The sequence below is a fragment of the Sciurus vulgaris genome (assembly GCF_902686455.1).
Source record: "Sciurus vulgaris genome assembly, chromosome: 14".
NCBI classification, from domain to species: Eukaryota; Metazoa; Chordata; class Mammalia; order Rodentia; family Sciuridae; genus Sciurus; species Sciurus vulgaris.
Genome location: NC_136475.1, coordinates 63,020,233 through 63,037,897, shown reverse-complemented (window position 1 = coordinate 63,037,897; position 17,665 = coordinate 63,020,233). Strand labels below are relative to the sequence as shown.

General features: G+C 35.8%; 1 protein-coding gene across 1 annotated transcript in view; it reads right to left on the bottom strand.

The window, feature by feature from the left end:
- Positions 1 to 17,665, bottom strand: part of THADA (THADA armadillo repeat containing) — a 313,149-nt gene that overhangs the window by 264,177 nt on the left and 31,307 nt on the right. The window contains 6 exon segments of the mRNA XM_079109756.1: positions 4,435 to 4,592; positions 6,288 to 6,446; positions 9,069 to 9,205; positions 9,486 to 9,621; positions 13,158 to 13,368; positions 16,356 to 16,507. Coding sequence (XP_078965882.1) covers positions 4,435 to 4,592; positions 6,288 to 6,446; positions 9,069 to 9,205; positions 9,486 to 9,621; positions 13,158 to 13,368; positions 16,356 to 16,507 — 953 coding nt within the window.

Genomic DNA, 17,665 nt, shown 5'->3' with positions numbered 1-17,665 from the left:
CTAAGAGGATTTAAGTACAGATGAGACATTTCTATCAAGGGCATATACAGTGGTTAAGAGTTGAGACTTTGAAGCCAACGGGGTGGTGTTCAGGACCCTGACTCAACTACCTTATCATCACAAGCTAATTAAACAGAACAGTTCCCTCATCGGTGAAAGGGGGATAAAACTAAAACCTACTTTACAGGATTATTGTGAGAAATAAATGAGATTATACATATAAGTGTCAAGCAGAGTACCTGGCACAGTAGCAATCAAGAAATGTCCATTTGGGGTTTTTCTTTGTATTTTAAACTGTAAGACTCAATTCAAGACAAAATCAATTCTTACAACTTTGAGAACGTCAACAGTTAAGAGTTTGTAATTCCACCTTGGTTAAATGAGATGTTTTACAAAAGTTTATATTCCAATAAGATAATTAATGTTTTCAACTGTACATTCTCTACTACAGTGATTTCTTTAACACTTGGAATTTCTTCAAAACCCAAACATTGTTTTCCTAGATAACAACAAAGGCCATAATCTTCTGGTGTTCAGACATCATCTTAAACCAGAATGTTTATTTTTTGCTTTCTAGCAAATTCTTAATCTTGAGCCATTTTAACCATTGCTCTTTAGTCCAAATATTTTAAATGAATTTGTCTTAGGTCCCTTATTATCCTTCTAAGTTCTTTGAGGTCAGAGAACCACATACTATTTTTTATGTCCCCACAATACCCACGTAGTAAGGTAGTCAATAAACAGGTGACTAAAAGATGTGGTTTCATGCTCAACTTCACTTCAAAACTTAAAAATGATAACTTCCAGCTAGGGGAAGTGCTGCATGCCTATAATCCCAGCAACCCAGGAGGCTGAGGCAGGAAGATCGCAAGTTTGAGGCTAGCCTCAGCAACTTTGCAAAGGCCCTATGCAACTTAGTGAGACCCTGTCTCAAAATTTAAAAAATTAAAATAAATAGGGCTGGGGTGTAGTTCAGTGGTTAAGCTCCCCTGGGTTCAATCTCCAAAAAAAATCCAGTAACTTCCACTCAGCACAATTCAAATTCTAAAAATAATCCTGGGCAAAATAAAATACAAGAGGCAATTACTTTAACACTTATGAATGCTAATAAACGTGTATTTCATTTGTAGTCCATTATAGACAATCTAAAACTGTAATGAAAAACACAGAAGGAATATATCAACCCAGTTAGCCCCGTGCATTATACAAGTTACAATCAAATCTGAAGTAGAAGTTCTGCTAATAGTTGGCAATTATTTTTATTCATATGATTTCTGTGCCAACAATCACTAGTGGAGGGAAGCACATATGAAAAATCTGCACAGAAGCTTCTTTTCAGGAATATTAGGAAAAATACGTAAACGTGTTGATACTCCAGGTAGAGGAAGTTGTTTTAAAAAATCAGTAAGCAAGAGGTATCAGATATTCCATGGAAAGAGGACCAAGAAAATATATCAAGCAAAAGTCTGTATCAGCAAAACAGAGCTAGAAACCTAGACATGCACCAACTATCCAGGAAGCTGTGCGATAAGGCTGTGTGCACAGCTCACTTGGGAAGGGTCTCCATTTACATCCCTCAAATCTGGTTTTATCTCTGCTTCTTGTAGAGGGACATTATGAAAGAACCTTTCATTACATGATTACAGTGCAGGAGGCAAGTCAGACATGCCACTGAATGAATACATTTTCCTCTTGGAACAGCGGGTGAGAGCATACTACTTCACAAGAAGTGATCTACGGAAAGGATCATTTGCTAAAAAGTTCAGTAGTGAATTCTTATTGCCTTGTCACTTGCAAAAATTTGTTGGAGTATTAGAAATAGGAAAAATTCAACTTAAAGAAAAACTAAATGAGCAGTTCAGGACAAAGGCAGCACTGTGCCATGTAACATGGCTGGGAAGGAGAAGAATCAGGTTCCTCTCCCAGAGCTGCCACAAACCAGCTTTGTGATCTTGAGCGGACCAGGTAATATCCAGGGGTTTCAGCTTCCTCCTGTCCAAGGGAGCTGGAGAATATCATCTCTGTGACCCTTTCAGCTCTAATAGTTTGTGAACACAACACTGAAAACTCAGAATTATAAACAAGTCTCAGTTCTTCTCTTCACACAGCAACAAAAGCCCTCAAACTGTAATCTTACTTCTTGTCAGCCTATTATAAACTGTACTCACATATGTGGAACTTAAGTGGCCACCCCCTTTAATAAAGGGCCATAAAATCAGGACAGGCTTAAGAGAACTGGGTTCCAAAAGAAATCTCCCCTGTCTTCTATACTCAAGCCATGGAATTTCAAATTATAACAGAATTATATTACTTTTTCAAGAGTGAAGGGCAAGTGGAGGGAATAATCTGTCTGAGTTTCAGTATGTTAGGCTATATGGAACAGTGTCCTCCATTCATTGATAGAAAAGCAGCTCACAGTTGTTATTGCTAGAAATATGAAACCCAGGTTTCACATTCTCCACCATAACGAGGGTGGAATTCTGCCTGCAAGTCACGTCGCTGCCTCAGTGTGTCCAGGTCTGTTGCAGTCACATTCATCTAAGGTACTGACTCTTAAAGTGGTAGTTTTGCAACTAGGCGCAGCAGATCTAGCTGCAACAGGGCAACAAAGCCCCTGGCAAAGTATATATACCTAAGGTGTGGCCAGCCATTCCAATGTAAATTACATTCTTCTCCATCATTTATATTTATAAATCTTAAAGGTATTAAGGACATGAGAGTATTTTTAAAGAAGGAAAATGTTTTGTTTAAAAGCAGTAATGTAACTTCTTGATGACTTTGGATTTTCATGGACTAAATACTTCTAAACTAAGACATTTCTTTAAAGTTAGCAAGATCAAAAATAAAGTTTTCCATAGAGAGAAGGATTTCAAAACTAGAACACAGGTATCATGTAGACTTTTGTTCCCTCATTAAGCCATTATTTTCTTCTCACAACTATATAAGGTTATCATAGAAGATTACACTGGAAAAATGACTGCAGTGTATTAGAATGAAAACTAAGGTTTCACAAAAAAAAATAGAATCCTATTTTTATTCAAGCAACTAGCCATTGAAAGTATTTTTTGGTTTTTAAGAGCCTCTCTTTTTGTTATTGTTAGTTTTGGGTTTTTTACAAACATCTCTTTAATCTTAATTCCAAATTTTAACATAGTTATCCCACTTAAATTCATTTACATTGCATAAAACTTTAGGTGCATTAGAAAAGGTGTCAAGGCAAAATAATTTTCTTAGGAAGTTCTTAGGTCTTTTTCAGTTATAGTAGAAGAAAAATATGTTTCCCTTAATTTAATTTTAAATACTCTCCAACAACACAAAAAACTAGATGTTTTAACTTGTCCTTGGAAAGAGAAGTTGAGAAATCAAGGCACATGTTTACTTCATAGCAAGATGGTGAACATCAGTGAAGTAAGCATTAATCGTAACTGATTCCTAAGCAAAGATGTTGGCATTGGCACTACAGCTAGTCACCAGCAATGACTCCAAGTAACTCTAGGACACTAACGCCTATTTGATTTGGAAGAGAATAAGGAACATAATGCTGCCCACAGTGTACTATTCGCCTTTGCCTCTCTCCTTCCTGGGGCCTTGCAACATCACAAGCCAGCTGTTAACCAGATGCAAGCCCATGAGCCACAGAGTGTGAGAATAAAAATATTAGCATTATTTCCATGGAACGAGTCACGTGATGATTATAGAAATAATCAGCATTAGCATACTACAATATTTGTTTTGTTCTTGAATGTTGTAACACCCTAGGGAAAAAATTATCTTTATTTGAAAAAGGTTAAAAATGAAAGTATGTGTTATATATCTTTGCTGGAAAACTGTGGGAAATGAATTTGTTGAAACCATATGGAAAGGAAGAGGGAATCAATTAAAAACAGAAATCTAATAAATCTAAAATATTTCCAAATGAAATGCTTGTGGTAAACTAATTTCTTGTAAACACTGCACTCAAGCCCTTGAACAGTCCCAGATGGTGAACTAACTTTGTGGTCTTAAAATAAAAGTCAGCCAAAAAAACCAAAGTGACTACAACTTTATTATTGAACTAGAGGGAAACATAAGATCCATAATCAACCAATATGTTACTTTGTATTCCTCTGCAAAATTTAAGAGACTTGTGGAGTTTTACTAGACAGTTTCAGCTAAAATTTAAGTTTATGTATGTTAAATGAAGAAAGAGAAATTAAAATAATAATACTGCAGTAAAAAGTGAGGTTAAAACTACACTTATATAAAAACATTTCTAAAATGCCATAGTTTTGAAATGTACTACAGGTCTAACATCCTAAGCTATCATGAACTATTTTCTAGTTGACAGCTGTAAAATTTGATTCAAGAAAAATTCAAAACTTTTTCTAAGTTGGATCATAAATACAAGTTTATGATTTATGTCTTGACCAAAAATGCTACCTGTTGGAGCCTTACCTGCTCCTCTGTTAATAATACATCAGAAGATTCTGGCATAGACCGCATAGGTAGAAGCTGGCACAGTGTGCCTAAAAGTAAAGCAACTTCCTTCATACTTCTCCAACAACACACTAGCACCATCTGAGCAGTTACATCACATGTTTTTTCTTCTTTACCTTAAGGAAAAAAAAAAAAAAAACCTATTGCAACACTAGAGACTCGATTACTCACACCCTAGGTTTCTTAGAATGAGCTTATTCATAATTTCCCCAAGAATAATCCATTTAAACAAACCAATTTGTCATATGTTCTATTTATTCAGGAGAAAAAGAACTAATATTTGTTGAGCATGTACTAGGAGGAAAATCATGCTGAGTAATTTTTAATTTGTTGTTTTCAAAATACATTTTTAAAAAACAGTAATTTCCTCAAAATTTAAGTCTAACTTTTGGAAATTAATGAAACAAACTCTCTTTGCCTCTTTGTCATCCATAAAGTGTTATGTGAATAAATGTAATGAATATACTTCTAATTTATTTTGGCAAACATGGCTGTTACATCAGTTAAAAAGTAGAAAAGAACTTTTTTTAAAATCAGAGGGAAAAGCTAGGTGCAGTGGTGCACACCTGTCATCCCAGCAATTTAGGAGGCTGAGGCAAGAGGCTCACAAGTTCAAAGCCACCCTCAGTAACTTGCAAGACAATGTCTCAAACAAAAATAAAAATGCTTGGGGTTGCAACACAGTGGTAGAGCCCTCCTAGGTTCAATACCTCCAGTACTAAAGAAAAAAAAATTAAAGGAAAATACAAATCTCCTTCAAGATATATTTAAAACCCATGGTCAATAAGCTACAATTACCCTAATTTGCTCTCTTATTCTAGCTTAGGAGTGTTTTAGGACTGGCATTTTAAAAAATCCAAAACAAACTATTACATTAAAATGGCAAATTTAAAAAATAATATTTATACTATAATCCCATGCTTTTTAAAGAAGCCCACTAAACCGAAATGATAAATGTACATAAATAACATACTGTAGGTATAAAAGGACATATAATAAACAGGGAAGTGGGACAAAGGAAGTAAAAGTCAACTTTAATTTGTTTTTAATTTATATTTATGTTTGAAACTATTACAATAAGCACACAACGTTATTTTTTATAATTTTAAAAATATAAGTGCAAGGAGAATTTTTGTGTAAAACAATATCGCCATCTAGTGGAGAATGCAGAATGTGTAATAAATCACCAAGAAATTGCAGCTTCTGATGACTTCACAGTATTACAGAAAATTCAATAGTAACAACTAATGATAAAAACAAGCTGGAGGGATTGAAATTCTGGAGGCCTAGTACAACAAAGCACCTCCAATTTTGGTGAGTAATAAAGTTTATTTCCATTAAAAGGCTGCTCCACTTTAAGAACTTCCACAGCAGACTCCAGTGAACCACACTGCAGGGAGAGGATGGCCAGGGCCCCACTCAGCTCCACCGAGATCACTGCTCGTTCAGCACCTGGGCCATCAAGGCAGATTTTAGCTCTCGAAGGCATTCTGCTGTAGCACCTTGTATGTTGAACTGGGACACATCACTTTCTGGTAAAAGTCTTATAAATCCATTCCTAAAACCAAACCATTTCCAAAACCAAATTTAAAAAAAAAAATCACTTTCTAGAAATGTTCTGCACATATTTGTAGCCTCTCATTTATTATATAAAAAGGACATTCTGTATATTTTACTGTTACTTAATCACCTGGGGCTGGGGCTAAAACTAAATGGTAGAGCTATTGCCTAGCATGCATCAGGACCTGGGTTCAATTCCCCAGTACCACACACACAAAAAAAAATTACAATATCAACTCTACATATGTTACCTTTGATTTCTGCAGAAGTATCAATATTTGACACACTGATATTCAAGTCCTCCAAATCAAAACTATTACATTCTTTCAATATTTTGGCTTGGTTGAAATAATCATTAGTATCTCGTGGCTGAATCTCTTTGAGAATCACCTGTAAGCGGTTTGCTGACTCTGCAAGAAAAGAGATGCAAGGACATGAAACTCCAGTTGCACACCACATGCAATAATTCCCTTGGGGTACCTGACCTCAAAGTCCTGTAATTTTCAACGTTTGATAATAACTTCTATTACTAGAGACCCACAGAGTGGGTAATGTAAAAATTATTTGTATAGGGTCTTCATGATATTTAAGTGGCCTTTTTTTTTTTTTTGGCAGCATTGGGGATTGAACCTTAGGCATGCTAGGCAAGTGCTCTACCACTGAGCCACAGCCCTAGCCATTTAAGAGTACTTTTAAAACATGGCAATTGGGTTGAAGATATGACAAAAAAAAAAGAACTGTAATCATTCACAGAACAAAGGCTGCCATCTCCTTTACATTGCTTTTGTGTCTGTTTAAGAATCTAAAGCATGATGCTTAATCATGTGAAAGAAGTCCAATAAACTTCAATTAATTTTAAGAAGTTGTTTCCCTATCTACAGTATAAGCTATCAAGGTTTAAAAATATAAATGTTAAAAAAAATTTTTAAATCAACAACCAGTCTTTCAAAATATAGGGATATCATGAAGTCTCCATAGTTGGATTGAAATGCATCATATAATATACTGCTTTCGCGGTGTGGTTTAAATTTCCTTTTTCCTCACTGAGCACCCACTAGATTAGGAGTAAGCTCCATGAATGCAGTATTTTGTTCACTGCCGAGTACTAGTGCCTGGAACAGGAACTGGTTCATGGCCAGGGTTCAGTAACATGGGCTGAAATAAATGGATGGCTAGGTAGTAAGGAGTTAGCCAAGCTCTGACTTTTTAAAAATACCAACAGGTAATCATGTAGAATCAATGAACAAATCAAAGAGCAGGTATTAGCCATACATCTATTATTTATATTGCAGGTACTGTGGGAAGTATAAAGACTCAAATTGCTATCATGATGATTCAACCAATGTGTTAAGCTCATTTGTTGCTTCCCTGAAATTTTGCCCAAAACAAATTTCAACAGCCATGAAAAAGTAACACTAGCTCAAAACATACCATATAAAGACCAAGAAAAAAGAAGAAAGATCCAAATAAAATTTCATAAATCCTATTCATTCATTCTATGGCTCTCAGGGGAGGCTTTTTTCAAGAAATTCAGAATGCATGACAGATAACATGAGGAAGAAGCAGGAAAAATGATGCCAATAAAAAGAAAAAAGAATTAAGAAAATGTGTGTGGGCCAAAGACAGTTTCTGAGATATTTTAAAACTCTCTACACAAAGGATTTTAGCACACACTACAGGCTCTTCCTACAATAGGTAATTGAAAAATTCAAGACCTCTGATCCAGAATTATCTGGTACTTGCCTAATCCAAGTATCAGCTATAAGACTACATGTTTTTAGTTTCATGTACCAAGAAAGCCAAAGCATTAACCTAAATAAATGTGTCCTAGCATCATGAACCAATATCACTTAACTTATTTTTAGTAAAAAACAAAAGCTAACATTTTCTATGTAAAATACACTGCTCCAGGTCACTTAATTATGAGCCCAAGGCATTTCATTGTATGGACAGTGTGTACTCATACTCAAATTCTTCTTAATAAAAAACTCTCATCTGCACTACAAAATGCATTCACAAACTTTATTTCAACCTGAAATACAAATTTACTTCATTTCTTCCTGTGTGCTTAAAGGTATACTTTATGTTTGTGCACATCTTTAATAGCCAGTCTATTTGGACTTGTTATGGTGCCCACGTATGCCAGCAGGACGTCCCAGACACTAACTTAGCTCCTATCCTTTCAGTAATTATTCATTCATTTATTTATTCATTAGCAATAAATATTTATTGTTTATCTTCTTCTACCAGCACTATGCTAAGCACATGAATGAAAAATCAGACAGAATACCTGTTAAATTACAGTTCCCTGAGGGAAAGTTCCAAGGGCAGAGGAGAGCAGGAAGAGACAGGTTGGAGAGGAAGCAGAAGCCAAACCACCTAGCACCTGATCTGAAGTCATGGAAGTATGCTAAACAAGGGGAGGGGTAGAGTAGGATGGGGTGCAAAGTTTAAGATTATGTATAACATGATTAATTATTTGATTAGAAAAAAGCATACTGGACACAGCAAGAAGCAAATGTAAGGAGATAAGAGTATATGAGAGGACATCAGCTGGGAAGCGCCTGGAGTGGCCTGAGCAAAAGAGGTTAAATGCTTGCAGGAGTAAGAAGACAAAGATAAAAAGGAAAGAGGCTCAAGAAATATTTAAGGGTAACACTGGCTATGAGGAGCAAGGGAGGGACACCAAGCAGTCCTGGCCTACTGACTTGCAATAAAGAACCCGTGGTAGGAACACTCGCCAAGGGGCAGATAAGTTCAAAAGGAAAAAGGCAAACGAAAGTTCACAGTACTACAAACCCAATTTGACCCGGAAGAAAAGAAACTTGCTCAACACCTGGTTTGGGGATGAGGGAGCTATTTTTTTAGTAGTTCAAAATATTTTCAACAGACAAAAATATACCATAAAAAATAATAATTTCTTGTTTTCTCAACTTAGCTTTTATATCTCTTCAAAGAAATGATTACCAAAGAAGAGAGACAGATAATATAACAACCAAACAACAGCACGGTAGCTCTCTTTGTCTGCTGACCTGAATCAGTGTCCATGGGGATGAGGCCCTCAGGCGAGGAGCTCTGAATAACCGGAGACACCACGGCAGAGAGCCTGTAGGACATGGACAGGAGTTTCTCCACCAAAGGTCTCCACTCACTCACCAACTGCAGGCTGCTGCAACAAGGACATTAGGGACACTTATATTAAAAGCAAAAATCACATTTTAATAATGGAAATTAACACATGAAAGGAATTTAAAGAATGTGTTTCAAAATTGTGTAATACATGAAATATCTGAAACACAAAGTGTATACAGGTAGATTTTATAAGTCTAATTTTCTACTGTCTTTAAGGCAACAGACTACATCCGATTCCCAAGACACAATTCAATAAGAGGCGAAAGCTCAGGCCTGAGTGTATTTCTGAGAGGAGAGGCAGCTGTGGATGTTCTTACTTTAGTGGTAACTTCTGCAGAGCTCCTGTTATACAGTGGACTCGCCCATACATAGGAAAGGATGCCGCTGCCTGAAGCAAAGAATTTTCAGCCTGAGAGATCTCCTCCTCAAGATTTTCCATCAAGCATTTGATAACTAGAAAAAAGCAAAGTGAAAACAATGCCTGTTTTAAAACACATTTATAAATTTGTGGACAACAAAACAGTTCCCATGAAAACACTCAACTCAACTGAACTTTATACTTGAACCAGATAGAGATTTTTCAAGGTTATCTGGCCCACTGCCTGTTTCTAGTTAAAGATACTAGTTAAAGAACTAAGTGTCTTCCTTTAACCACCTGGGTTCATTATGCATTCAATCTGAACCTCCTCTAGCTAGGGTATCAAAGCCCAGGCCCCTGTGGCACGTGCTAGTTGGTCAATAGATGCCTTTTAGTAATACCTTTGTTGACATATATTTTACACACCATACAATGTATGCGTTTAAAGCAACAAGTCAATGGTTTTGGTATAATCAGAGATACAGGCATATGCCACAATTCGAGAACATTTTCTTTGTTCACCCAAAGACCTTTTACCCCATTGTAGTTTCTTCCTCTCTACACCTCTACCCTAACTCTGCCCTCAGCAATCAATAATCTATTTCTTCCCTATAGATTTTGCTATTCTGGACATACCACATAAATGGAATTATACAATAAAAGGTCTTTTGTCATTGGCTTCTTCCACTTAGCATGTTTTCAATGTTCACACTGCCACATATACCAATGCTTCATTCTTTATTATTTCTTTCATATGGATGAATAATAGTCCACTGTATGGGCATATCACATTTTAATTTTTCATTTATCAGTTGATGTACATGGGAGTTATATCTACTTTTTGGTTACTATAAATAATTCTGCTATGAACATTCCTGTACAAATTTTTATTTGGACACATGTTTTCATTTCTCTAGATAATTGCCTGTTAAGAAATAAATGTCTGTATCCCTATTCCTGACCCCCAACATTGTATGAAGGTTCCACTTTTTCGACAGATTCATCAACAGTTGCAATTCTCTGGGTTTTTTTTCATTGTAGACATCCTTCTGGGCATGAAATATTTACTTCTTGTGATTTTGATTTGCATTTTCCTTAAAGTTAATAATGTTGAGCATCTTTTCATATGCATGTTATTCATTTTATATCTTCTTTAGAGAATGTCTATTCAGATTTTTCCCATTCAATTTGGATGTCTTTTTTATTAGTGAGTTGTGAAAGTTCTTTAAATATTCTATTTAGATACAAATCCCTCATTAAATATATGGTTTACAAATGTCCCATTCTGAAGACAGTCTTTTTACTCATCTACCCCCACCCTGGTATTAGAGACTGAACTCAGGGTCTTAAGCATCCTAGACAAGAGCTCTATTACTAAAATATGCCCCTAGCTCCCTTTTCTTGTTTGTTTGTTTGAGACAAGGTCTCAACTTTAGTTGTCCAGGCTGGCCTCAAATTTATGCTCCTCTTGCCTCAGCCTCCCAAGTAGCTGGGACGGCAGGCATTTGGCATCATCCCCTATTTTCACTTTCTTGATGGTATCCTTTTATATGTAAAATGTATCATTTTAATCCCAGTGGCTCAGGAGACTGAGGCAGGAGAATCCATAGTTCAAAAGCCTGCCTTAGCAACTTAGTGATGCCCTAACCAAAGTAGTAAGACCCTGTCTCAAAATAAAATACAAAAACTGGGCCTCAATCACACAGAGTCATGAACAAATCAAACAGCAGATATTAGACATACATCTAGTATTTATACTTATATTTTAGGTACTGTGGGAAATATAAAGACTCAAAATGCTATCATGATGATTCAATCAATGTTAGGCTCATTTGTTGCTTCCCTGAAACAGGACAATAGATTAACAAGTCGCAGTTAAATATGTATAACATATACAGTGCTATTTAGGTAAAATTCAAAATTATGTGAAACCAAATAATATATTGTTTCATGACATACACAGGTGGTAAAACTATAAAGGAAAACAAGATGAAAGATTAAGGGCTGGGGTTGTGGCTCAGTGGTAGAGCACTTGCCTAGCAGGTGTCAAGGCATGGGGTTTGATTCTCAGCACCAAATAAATAAATGAATAAAATAAAGGTCTATCAATATCTAAAAAAAATCCTTTAAAAAGATGAAAGATCAATATAAAATAAAGAATAGAAAAGAGGCTTTTTTTAAAGAAATGGGTGCCTCCCTATGTTGCTCAAGCTAGCCTTGAACTTCCAGGTTCAAGGAATCCTCTTATCTCAGCCTCCAGAGGAGCTAGGATCCCAGGCTAAGAAAACAAAGGGGTTATTTTTTGTTTGCTTTGTTTTTGTTTTTTAGTGTTGTTCTTGTTGTTGTTTTGTCACGCTGGGATCAAACCTGGGGCCTCAGGCATGCTAAGCACGTGCTCTGCCACTGAGCTGCACCTCTAGCCCTTGTTCTACTTCTTAAGCTGGGTGTCATCACCTAACTTGTGAACAAAATTTATGAAGTTTTTCTATTACTGTTATTTAAATCTTATTTATTCAAGTGTTCTTTGTGAGTTTGAAATGAAGTTCTAAAATGTCTTAAAAGACTTTGTGTGGGGCTGGGGATGTAGCTCAGTTGGTAGAGTGCTTGTCTTGCAAGCACAAGGCCCTGGGTTCAATCCCCAGCACCGCCAAAAAAAAAAAAAAAAAAGACTGTGTGATGCATGCAGTCCCCAGCACACCCCAATTGCAGTCCTCTTCCTATCATCTTACAAGGGTCTCCTTTTGAACCCAGCCCTGAAGCAATTTAAGTAGGCAAATGTCATCTTCTATGGTTCTGTCATCTATCTGCAGACTTAAAGTCCATGTTCCCACCAGAACTACCTATAGTCTCCTACTTTTCTCTCACTACAGGTTTTGTCAAAGCCTTATCTATCATCTTGAGAAAAATAATTTGCAACTTTCTATATCTCTTTTCTATAAAAATTTGTATCTATTCATACACCCACTATAATTCCAAATTTTACTAGCATAAAATTAAATACATAAATCCCTAACAAATATTTGCTGAAACCCACTAGATCTAACCCATTTCACAGCCTAGGTTTTAGAACGGGCTATATGAAAACATAAAATAAGGGCTAGGGAGATAGCTCAGTTGGTAAAGTGCTTGCCTTACAAGCATAGAGCCCTGGGTTCGATCCCCAGCACCACAAAAAAAAAAAAAAAAAAAGAAAGAAAGAAAACATAAAATAGAAGGGGGCATGACAGTCAATCAAAACATAAACCCCAACAGACAAAAGAACTCTGGTGTGTATAGAAATAATGAAGCTGATCTGTCTACAACATCATAAAATTTCTGCAGAATAAAAGAGTAGACATTTGGTGGAGAAACAGGTTGTCCTCTTTTAAAAAGTGCTTTATTAATAGACATTTGTATATCAACTTATTTAACATGAATCCTCTATTTAGAAACAAACAATACAGCTGAGTTAACTTTTTATTCTCATAAAAGAAACTACTGGCACTTATATGTTGGTAAACTCTTAAATAAAAACAACACAAGTAAATGTGTTAGATACTCTAACCAGTGAATGGTGAGAGGATAATGGTTTTAATTTAAAAAAAAAGAGAGAGAGAGAGAGAGAGCAAAAGGTCATTTCCTCAATACAAACCTAACAATGTGTTCCTTTCCACCACGGCAGCAGATTTATCTCCATCACCACAGGCAGCCTGCTGGGGTGTAGCCACAGATGGAGACCACGGCAGAGCATCCTGCCAGATTAAGAAGATCAGCAGGTAGGAAGCTGTTACGCAGTCATATGGTTTCGTGCTTGTGCTGAGCTCCAGTGCTGCCTGGAATAAGCCTTGTAGTTTCTCAGAATCCTAGAATGAAGCACAGTCTCGGTCACTGCCATCAAAGACTTCTGTACTTTGATGGAATAATACATAATTAAAACCACAGCCTACCACATAACTAACTCAATAAAAAGATTATTTTTCCCTGAACATGTTAGTTTTTCTTATAGTAATTAATGATTATTATTAGTTCAGAGATGAAGATGCTGAAAATGCTTTTAATTTGAAAATTCAACACTAATAAAGCTATCTTTTTTTAAAGTTGAAATCTTCAGCAAAAATGTACATGTTCCTATAGAAATTCACTATGGCTACACTCAGACCACCTTCATTATTTCTAAAGAATGTAGTCTTTTTCCTCACAGTTTATGTTTTACCTAGGCAAATTGTATGTCTGCCCTTCTCCCTCCCCTTTCTCACAGAGGTAGTTCAATGGGGAAAATTACAAAGCCATATGGAGGTTAATCATTGTGAAATTCCACATATAAAAATGGAAAACAAAGTAATCAGATCAGCCTCAGAAATCTGCGTCTGAGCTTCCACACCTGTATCTCCTATAAATATCCATTCACGTAGTCTACTTCTTTAGGAAGCCAGAACAAAGAATAGTTCACTGCAGTAGTCATGGAAGGTCCTGGGTGGACAACAGGAGTCATGGGTCCCAGTCCTAACTCAACAGTTAATAGGCCATGAGCTCACCACTCTGGAAATCAGGGATTGATTTCTCAATACTATTCTGATTCTGCTAGGATTATTCCATAATTGTCTAGCATAAGGGAAAAATAATTATAACCTGAATTTTAAAGCTGATTATAGATATTTAAAGATGTCTTACAATTTCAAAATAGTAAATATCAAATGTACTGATTTGATTATCAGTTTAAATTTTTTGTCATTTGATGTTTAATTTTCTATGACCTAAAAACTTAAAAACAGTGGCCAGAAGGTGTGCTGATGCACACCTATAATTCCAGCAACTCAGGAAGCTCAGGAGGAGCACAAGTTGAGCAAAAACCCGTCTGTAAATAAAAAAATTAAAAGGGCTGGGGATTAACTCAGTGGTAGAGCACCCCTGGGTTCAGTCACCAGTACTGGGGGAAAAAAAAAAAAGAGGCCAAACTTAAATCTAAATATTAGAAGGAACCAATTACGCACCTAAAATATTTTGATAACTGACAGTAAGTCCTTGAATGGTATTACTAGCCAATTAGTAAAAAATAATAATAAATAGACTGTGAGGCCTAAATATCTTTGTTCTACCATCTTAGATCAATCAAAATACAATGTAAAGACCTAAACTCCACAGAAAGAAAGGAGGTTAACCAAGTGAGTAGTAAAGACATATTTAGAAAGATATGCCATCACATATATGTATTAAATACAGGGTACTTAGTTAACATTTTTAAAAATCTTTAACACCTATTCCAGTGACAATTTTACCAATATGCAAGCCAGACCAGAGAATATACTACAGCAAGTCACATGTGGCACCAAATTTTCTGAATTTTACATTAGTGTCTTTATAACCAAGCTCAGGTTTACCATATTAGAAATGTAGAGGCTCCCTAAAGGCCCTGCATGGTTTATCTAACAATCAGGTCTTTCATAGATGTGCTACAATATACCTTCTTCATTCCAAATACTCTCATAATATTTGCCAGAAATGAGGTATAGCTTTATTTATGATACGAGGCTACATGTAATGAACAGTAAGAGAGTAGGGGCTGACAGAGGAAGAGTCTCTTACATTAAAACTCTATAGGGTACAAGAGTTATTAGCAAACTAAGCACCAAAGAACCTTCTGTTCTCCAAGGCACCTGGAAGATCACAGGCACAGACATATACTGGAGAGCAATTCCCAATCTGGATTCACATCAGAAAAGATACCCTGAGATATTACATTGCCATAGAAGCCACAGAAACAGACACTGTGCACTCTGGCATGTGTTCCTACAGAAGACCACTGCACCTACAAGTTGGAAAGTCCTAAATTCAGCTTAAGGCCCAGACTATACATGGCTCAGCTGCAGCCCCTGCAGGCACCCTTGATCTCTGTAAAGTTCTAACAGAAAGCTATAGCAAAACTCTAGAGCCAATACTCTGCTGATGCCCCCAGCAGACAGTCCTAGAACAAGCCTCAAGGACAAAGTGAAAAGCTTAGCAAGGGGTTTCCCTGAAGACCCACCCCATGCTGTGCCTTCAATTGGTAGCCCATATTTGGCTCCCACTCCAGACAGGAAGAGCAAGGTGTCTGGAAGAAAGCAGGGACTTGAGCTGGGCCAGGGCCGGGACTGGGGGTTGGGCCGGGCCAGGCCAGGAGAGCACCAGGGAGAGAACAGTTGCTAACCTCAAATACTCTTGAGTTTCAGTCTCTGTTTAGCTACTCCTTATTGGAAGCCCAGAAACATGTTCTCTACCTCATGTACACTCAGTTTCCCAGGAACAGGAAGATTAACTTAAAAAACTCAAGTTCCTGTAAGTGATGTGTTTTGACCAAATATTACATGCCCAAGTGAACTGGGGAGATTATTATTAACTAAAATCTACCAATAATCTTATAAACAATAAAACCTACTTCTTCCTATACTACCCCTTTGAACAAAGCATATTAAAAAAAGAAGACATCATTACCCTATGTTCATGCATGATTACACAAATGGTATGAATCTACATTGTGTACAACCATAGAAACAAAATGATGTACCCCATTTGTGTACAATGAACCAAAATGCGGTCTGTAATTAATAAATAAATAAATAAACCATTTAAAATTTAAAAAAAAGAAGAAGATGAAGAAGAAGAAACAAAGTTCACTGATTTGGACTTTTTCTTTTGCAATATTTCCAACCGACAACAACAGAGACATTAATAACTGAAAATGGTCAAAAGACACAAAGAATCTAGATAATTCTCAGATTGTTTTATCCGTGCTAAAATAGATGTACTATTGTACTATTTTAGTACATTTTCATGCCTATATCCCATTTACATTTCATAGGAAAAGTTCAAATACCTGAAATTGTACAGCTGCTACTGATAATTTCATCAGAAGATCAAATGCTAAAGTTTTCACTTCTTCAAAAGTGCTGGTAAAACATTCCATTAGTATTTGGAAGCGATCAACATTAATATCATGGCTCAGTTGATACACTGTTTGGCCTCTACCTAAAAAAAAAAAAAAAAAAAGTTTTAAAAGTGAATTTAGGTGAAAGAAAAGAACTTTTTAAAGTTAACTAGTCAAATTTATAGAAAATTGGTTCAAAAATCCACACTTCATACTTCACCCACAATACTACTTTACTTCATGTTTTGCCACACTAGCATTAATTTGTTTCTTCACATGACAAAATAAAAAGAATCAGTTTTCCAAATAGGAAATAAGCTTTATAAAAAATTTTAAAACAATTTCATTTTTTTCCAAAGGTATCATATAAAAGATTCCTAAGTTATTTTAAAAAATAAATAAAACCAAATAAATTTTATGAAGATTTTTTAAAATCTTCATAAAACTTCTTGATCTAATATGCCACAATGAAATCCATCATTCTGTATAAATAACATGCACCAATAAAATGTTTTTTAATTTTTTTAAAAACTTGACCTAGAATCCAAAGTCCTACTGTATCTTAGAATAAAATGACACAGAATAATGCTACTTTGTTTATTTTTATTTGAAGTTTATTTTAATAGAACATTTTCTTATGTCCTATTATTTTTATATTGACCTCCCATATTACTGGGATAAATTCCACTTGGTCATAGTGTACAATATTTTTAATACACTGTGGCATTTACTAGTATTTTGCTGAGAATTTTTTGCTTCTATATTCATAGGGATATTGGTCTATTCTTTCAGTGTCTTTGTTTGGTTTTGGTATCAGGGTAAGGAGAGCCTCACAGAATGAGTTAGGAGGTGGTGATCCATTTCCAATTTTGTGACAGAGATTAAGAGGGACTGGTGTTATAAATGTTTAATAGAATTCACCAGTGAAGTCCCTTGTCCTGGACTTTTCTATGCTGGCAGGCTTTTGTTGTTGCTCTTTTTAGTTATACTTGAGAGTAGAATGTATTTTGGCATACTATATCATACATGGAGTATATCTTCCCATTCTTATGGTTGTACATGATGAGGAGTTACACTAGTCACGTGCTGGCAGGCTTCTGACTCACTATCTCAATCTCTTGTTGTAGGTTTATTCAAATTTTCTAATTCTTCTCAAGCCAGTATTTTTCATGTTTCTAGTGGCTTGCTCATTCCAGGAGATTATCTAAATCGTTAGATTACAATTGTTCATTGTATTGTCTTACGATCCTTTCATTTCT